Genomic DNA, 7,681 nt, shown 5'->3' on the forward strand with positions numbered 1-7,681 from the left:
TAATAAACATTTTAAATTTTTTAAATTTCAAAACAATAATAGTATTAAAAAATAATATTCAAAAATTTTTTTATTCAATTTTTAATTTGAAACCATCTAAAAGATTTTTTAATCCAAACGAGTTCTTAATGGTTAAGGAAGTGATTATTAACGAATTTGTATATTTTTTTAATTTTTTTTATAAATGATTAAATATTTTAAAAAAATATTTAAAAATAATAATAATAAAATAAAAATTTCAAATATATTATAAATAATAAAAATAAAATATTTATTATTTATCATTATTCATAAAATATATAATTTGTTTCTTAATCGATTGAGCTGAAGAATTCGAAGGCCCAATGGCCCATATACCCTCAATTCCAAAGGGCGTGGTGGCACTAACTCCTGGAAAGCCGACAAAAAATAAATAACGAAATTTATTTTATTTTATTTTATTTTATTTTATTTATTCTCATTTTCCCTAAAATACCCCCTCTCTATCCCCGCCTCCAAACCTGTAATTTTCCCTTCTCAACCCGCATTCTATCTTCCTCTTCTGCCCTTCCAAACCCAAACCCTTCCTCTTTCACCTCTCCATCTTGCCCTTCCTCTCACCCAATTTCCGATTTTCTCCCGTTACCCGCCAAATCCCCCCTTACCCCTGATTTTTCAAATTTCCTCGTTTCCCTTTCAAAATTTTCCTCCCCGTTTCTCACTTTCTTCCTACCACTAGTTCCCAATTCTCGTTTGGATCTATGGATTAGAGCGTCCTGGCTTCTGTTTTTGAGGTTTTGAGGGAGATTCAGTTCCTGTTTTCATGTGTTCAGTGCTTCTGAAGATGTAATTTTGGATTTGAAGGTAAGGTTTCCACGAGTCAAGGTGTTTCTTTTTCCTTTGACATTCGTTGTTTTTGTTTAATAAGTTGTCTTCTTCTTCTTTTTTGGTGATAATTTTGTGTTTGGGCTGTTGTTTTTGTTTAGTCGTTTTTTGCGGTGACTGTGATTTGGTTTGTGTTAGTGTGTTCCTTTTGAGGCTAGTTGCTTTACCTTGGGAGCTGGATAGCTTAGTTTTTTTTTTAAAACTGCGCAAGAATCAAATTTTAGTTTTTTATTTTTTCTAACATGTTCTCTGCGATCCAAAGAGGTGATAGCCATTTTGGTTAAAGCAACTGGTTTGATGTATCTTGAGTTTCTTCTCTCTCTCTCTCTCTCTCTCTCTCTCTCTCTCTCTCTCTCTCTCTCTCTCTCTCTCTCTCTCTCTTAGCTGTGTAGTTTATTCTCATGTCCAGGTTTGTATGGCTATGAGTTTTAGAATAAATGTGCAAGTGAAAAGAGGGACTTTGGTCTTAAAGCACTTGTGTATTTAGAGATCTGAAATTATTTCTTTGTAAAAAAATGATAACAGTGGCTGATGTTGGCTTGTTCAGTTTGTTTTGTTGTTTCATGTTAAAAGCTTACTATAAGCAGCCTCGTGTGCCTTTGTTACGCATGCTGCTTGTGCGCTATGTTTGTTGGTGCTTCTTGCTGTTAATGGAATATAGGAAGGGTTTTCCCTTGGTTTTATTTTCTCTCTTTCATTTGCGGTTTTTGTGCTTCTTGTTGGCAATGGCAATACAGGAGTTCTTTTCTCTTTATTGATTTTTTTTTTTTTTTTTTTTTTTTTCAATTTCAATTGAGGTTTTGGTGAGCAGGCTCATTGAGTATAGTTGAAAAAAGCTCTTTCTTTATGGGTGGATTATAACTTTTAAGGGTTTGAAATTTTGAAAAGTAAAGAGTTGCAAGTATTATGAAGGGCTGATTGTGATGTTTTGATTTAGCCTAATTGAATAAAACTTACTTTGCAAATAAATCATCTATTTTGGTGTTTGCAAATTTGATGAGTAGAATAGGTTTAAGAGTTATTCAGGGTGGATTGCAAAGTTTGGTATGTCTGTTTATGCAGTATTTTTTTCCAAGAATTGGTACTGGATGTGAAAGAGATGTTGCATTATGTAATTGTTATAATAAAATCGTTTTTCTTGCAGGCATTCTTCGGTGAGTCATAAGGTGTTTGCTTCCAACTATAAATTGGTTGTTTGTTCAGGAGGCCAGGAGTTGTGCTTTTATTTTTCATATACTGTGATTGATTAAGTCAATGGCTAATCATGATTTAATTCTTGGGCAAAGTCACAGTTTAGGCCTTGGGCAGAATCAGCAGTTGGTGCTAGACCACAATCATACTCTGGGGCATGGGCAGAGCCATGATTTGGAATTGGGACAAACCCATGAACATCACTTGGATTTGGGACAGACCCATGACCATGAACTGGGTTTAGGACATGCACATGACCACGAATTGGGCTTAGCACATGACCATGACCAAGAAGAGGGTGGTGGTCACAGTTATGTTCATGAGAATGACTTAGGTATGGATCGGAAACCCAATCATGATGATCATGAGTTGGCCCTTGCTGGACAGAATCATGAATTAGCTTTATCAGAGAACAATGAGCTCGGCGTTTCTGAAAACCAAGACCTTGATGAGAATCTTGATCTAGCTATTGATACTAGCCAGGAAATGGGGATTGAGGATGTACAGGATATGGCCATTCACGAATCCCAACTTGTAGTCTATTCTAGTCCTGTAATCCAGGCTCGTTCAATTGTTGCTAGTCCTAATTATGAGCTGTCGGTGGGGCAGGAGTTCCCCGATGTTAAGAGCTGTCGAAGAGCATTGAGAGATACAGCTATTGCACTTCACTTTGAAATGCAGACCATAAAATCTGACAAAACCCGTTTTACTGCCAAATGTGCTAGTGAAGGATGCCCCTGGCGCATTCATGCTGCAAAGCTTCCTGGGCTTCCGACTTTCACAATCAGGACAATCCATGAGGCTCATACATGTGGAGGAATTTCTCATCTTGGCCACCAGCAAGCCTCAGTTCAGTGGGTTGCAAGCTCTGTGGAGCAACGGCTTAAGGAGAACCCTAATTACAAGCCAAAGGAGATACTGGAAGAAATTCACCGGGTTCATGGTATCACCTTATCTTACAAGCAAGCTTGGCGAGGCAAGGAGCGAATCATGGCTGCTATGCGTGGATCCTTCGAAGAAGGGTATCGTTTGCTTCCGCAATACTGTGAACAGGTTAAACGGACAAACCCGGGGAGTATTGCATCTGTATATGGAAACCCAACTGATAACTGCTTTCAGCGTCTGTTCATATCATTTCAGGCATCAATTTATGGTTTTCTCAATGCTTGTCGACCACTTCTTGGGCTTGATAGGACATATTTGAAAAGCAAGTATCTTGGTACTTTACTTCTAGCTACTGGTTTTGATGGTGATGGCTCTCTGTTTCCTCTTGCATTTGGTGTTGTTGATGAGGAGAACGATGAAAATTGGATGTGGTTTCTATCAGAACTTCACAACCTGCTTGAAATTAATACTGAAAATATGCCAAGGCTTACCATTTTGTCAGACAGGCAGAAGGGGATTGTTGATGGAGTAGAAGCTAATTTTCCGACTGCATTTCACGGATTTTGTATGCGTCACTTGAGTGAGAGCTTTCGCAAGGAGTTTAATAACACAATGCTTGTCAATCTTTTATGGGAGGCTGCTCATGCTCTCACGGTGATTGAATTTGAAGCAAAAGTTTTAGAGATAGAAGAGATTTCACAAGATGCCGCATATTGGATCCGAAGAATCCCCCCTCGATTATGGGCTACAGCCTACTTTGAGGGAACACGCTTTGGGCATCTAACAGCCAATATAGTTGAGTCATTAAATACTTGGATTTTGGAAGCCTCCGGGCTTCCAATAATTCAGATGATGGAGTGCATTAGAAGGCAGCTAATGACTTGGTTCAATGAGCGCCGAGAAACCAGTATGCAATGGACATCAATACTTGTTCCGTCTGCTGAGAGGCATGTCGCAGAGGCTCTTGAGCGTGCTCGCACATATCAGGTTCTTCGTGCTAATGAAGCTGAATTTGAAGTCATATCTCATGAAGGAACAAACATTGTTGACATTCGGAATCGGTGCTGCCTTTGTCGGGGCTGGCAGTTGTATGGTTTGCCCTGTGCACATGCTGTGGCAGCACTTCTCTCTTGCAGGCAGAACGTCCATCGATTTACCGAGAGCTGTTTTACGGTTGCTACCTATCGCAAGACATACTCACAAACCATACATCCCATCCCAGATAAATCTCTATGGATAGAGTTAACTGAGGGGGATCCAAATGCCAGCAAGAGTATTGAAGTTCTTATTAACCCACCCAAATCACTTCGGCCACCTGGACGACCAAGAAAGAAGAGAGTTCGAGCAGAAGACCGCGGCCGTGTGAAGCGAATTGTGCATTGTAGCCGTTGCAATCAGACAGGTCACTTTAGAACAACATGTGCAGCACCCATATAAGTTGATGTTGACAATTAGGACAGTGTTATAAAATAAGCTTCATTGTGCAAAAGATATCTTTCGTTATTTCCGATTATTTAAGTAGTTTCTATTAGTTAGATTGGGAAGTAAATGTTGTATGTCTCTCTATTTAACAGTCCTTTGCGAGTGCTTAACGCGATAATTCAATAACATTCCACGGACATAGCTTGAATTTTTCTTGAGATCGTTTCTTTGGCGTTGTGCAATTTTTGGGTAGCTGGCATTATTTTGTAGCACAACTGATAATGCGTGATTAAAAACAGCACTGAGAATGGCTCATTTTGAGGGGAGCACCTCGAAAGAATAGAAAAAGAAAATGAGAAGGAAATATATTTATATATATATATATATATATATATATTTATACAGAACGGTATTTCAATTTTATTGAATGTTCTCATTTATGGAGAATGAAAATTATGGTTATAGTTGGATACTTGGGTTATAGATAATGTTAAAATCTAAAACCAGATATCAAAATAAAATGCACAGAACATAATATCAACCATAATACACAGAACACACTTCAAATAAAAAACACAAAAAATGCATGCTTAAAAAAATTAAAAAAAAAAAAAAATATCTTCACTCACAGCAAGACAAAGTAATAACAAAACATGCTTAACATCGACATCGTGTTATCGAACTCCAAGGTATACAAGTAGCAGAAAAGAAGTCCCAGCAGTAGACAAGTCAAATGATAGAGACATGGAATTGGTTGTTATGGAAGAAAACTTAAGTGGAGAAGTAGGATTAGCAGATCCAGGTTTAGAGCCCAGGGACATAAATGAAAGAACTTAAAGTTCCATTCCTTCAAAGAGTTAAATGATAGAGATCCCTAGCAGCGTCCAATTGTTTCCTCCAGCCTATCCGCCCCACGTGTTCCCCACTTGCAAATAGGCTGGACCTTTTTGTTTGGGCTGGGTCTAAGTGTTTTCTTGAGTCCAATTGTTTTTAGTTTTTTTTGTATTGTGTTTTTTGGAATAGTTTTTATGTATTTTTTTTTATTTAGTTTGTTTCAGGGAGTATTAGGAAACATTGTCTTTAAAACCTACGGTCCGTAGAGTTTGTACTCCACTCTTTGGAGGGAGAGTTGTGTGGTCTATCTTAGACAGTGATCTAAGATGAGTTGTCTCTCAGACGGTTAGTCTGAAGGCATTGGACAAGACCCTATCAGCCGCAAAAAAATTTATGGGTTGAAGAGCCAGAAAATGTTAGAATTGGGCTTCTGTTTTCAGGTCAGAAGTTGTAATTGTCCGTTTATTGAATTAAGGACACAATGTTTCACTTAAAAAAAAAAAAATTGATAGAAATCCCTCTAAGATAGGGAGAGAAAAAAATGTCATGGCTTACAATGCAAGTATACCCCATAATGAGGTTGAATCAGACATAGAAGAGGACATCACGACGCCGATCTCAAATTCTTTCAATGCACTAATGGATCTTGATGATGAGGAAGAAGTATTGCAAGCCATAGTCAATTCTAACAAGGGGTATAAATCAAACTCTGAAAGGCAAGTTCAAGCTATAAGAAAAAAAGGGCAAAAAGAAAAAAAAAATTGTCCCTAGTTAATGGGCCTTTTTTTACTGACTCCAAATGATTCCAACAATCCTAGTTTGGACTATTCATGGGATTGAGAATATGCTCACTATTGGTAAACTGAAAAAATTGGTTAGGTAGTGTCAACCTCATATTATTGCCATCTTTGAGCCTTTAATTGCTTTTAGTAAAGTCAATAAGATAGCCAAGGTTTTGAATATGCAGTGTGTTAGTTAATGAAGATCAACTAGGTGAGATTTGGGTTCTATGGAAGGATGAGATTACTTTTTCTCTTGTTTCAATCCATCATAAGTCCATTATGGGGGTTGTTACTAGGGGCGCTTTGTCTCTTATGGCCTCTGTTGTTTATGCTAGATGTGGCTATCTTAATAGAAGGAAACTCTGGACTAAACTTCAAAATGTGATGAATCCAAACTGGATTATTTGTGGTGATTTTAACACCATTAGAAGCAATGATGAGAAAATTGGAGGGTGAGCTAAGCCTCAAGTTGTTATGGATGACTTTAAACTTCATATAGAACTGTCATTTGTTGGAACCTAACACTAAAGGCTCCAAATACACATGGTGTAATGGGCGTGAGGGGATAGCTCGGATATGGGCCAAATTGGATAGAATGCTAATTTCTCATAACTTACTCGCGAAAGTTCCTCGAATCTACACTTTTGCTTTAGCATGGACGTGCTCTGACCATAGCCCCCTACTTATTCAAACCGAAGAGGAAAATGATAAATATGATCCTCCAATTTTCAGATTCATGCGGATGTGTGCACTCAAAAGAGTTTTGATAAACTCATACAGGAGAACCCATTGAGTTTTGCTAAATTCAGGCATATTAGTTTGTGCTCGGTGATATATAAAGTGTTCTCTAAAATAAAGGTTAACAAACTTAATCATTTGCTTTCAAAAATTGTCTTGAAAGAAGAAATTGCATTCATTAGAGGCAGAAACATAAATGAGAATATAGTGCTTGCCTAGGAAATGATTGATAGCATTAACCCTAAGGTTCGAGGCAAGGTGATTATCAAGGTGGATAAGACTAAATCTTACGACTAGCTCAAATGGAGGTTTTTGTTGGAAGTATTAAAAATCTTGGGTTTTTTTTTTTCTAAAAAATGGAGACAATTGATAGCCAACTACATTACCACGCTATACTTTTGTGTCTTAATGAATGGCACTAGTAAAGATTACTTTAAATCTTCATGAGGATTGAGACAAGGGGACCCATTGTCCCCCTACTTATTCATCATCGCTAAAGAAGTGTTGAGTCACTTAATTAATAAGAGTGTTACTGAGAGTATGATGATTTATTACAAAACTCACAGGATGACATTATATTTCTCATCTTTTTTATGTTGATGACCTTATGATATTTTTAAATGCTCCAAAAATTATTTGAAGGCTTGTATGGATACGCTTCACACTTATGAAAGCATCTCTGGTCAAAAGGTAAATCATACCAAATCAGCAATGTTCTTTTCTAAACAAGCATCCACAACACGGAAGGAAATTGGGCTTCAAACTATAGGTTTTCATGAAAGTGCTTTTCCATATTTATGCTTGGGTGCACCTATATGTGTAGGTAAGATATGTGCCACTCATGTAGATCCCTTAATTCAGAAAGTGCAAAAGAAATTGGCCTCATGGAATGGTGTGTTACTCTCGAACGGTGGCAGACTTGTGCTATTAAAATATGTGCTATCTAGTATTCATATACACATTTT

The 7,681-nt window shown here is 37.4% G+C and overlaps 1 protein-coding gene across 1 annotated transcript; it reads left to right on the plus strand.

The window, feature by feature from the left end:
* Positions 1 to 487: 487 nt before the first annotated feature.
* Positions 488 to 4,580, plus strand: LOC122318950. Its single transcript, XM_043136724.1, has 2 exons — positions 488 to 843; positions 2,009 to 4,580. The coding sequence occupies exon 2, from the start codon at positions 2,119 to 2,121 to the stop codon at positions 4,375 to 4,377; it is 2,259 nt and encodes a 752-aa protein (XP_042992658.1). The 5' UTR covers positions 488 to 843; positions 2,009 to 2,118; the 3' UTR covers positions 4,378 to 4,580.
* The last annotated feature ends 3,101 nt before the right edge of the window (positions 4,581 to 7,681 follow it).

Source organism: Carya illinoinensis, chromosome 8 (assembly GCF_018687715.1).
Source record: "Carya illinoinensis cultivar Pawnee chromosome 8, C.illinoinensisPawnee_v1, whole genome shotgun sequence".
Lineage (NCBI taxonomy): Eukaryota > Viridiplantae > Streptophyta > Magnoliopsida > Fagales > Juglandaceae > Carya > Carya illinoinensis.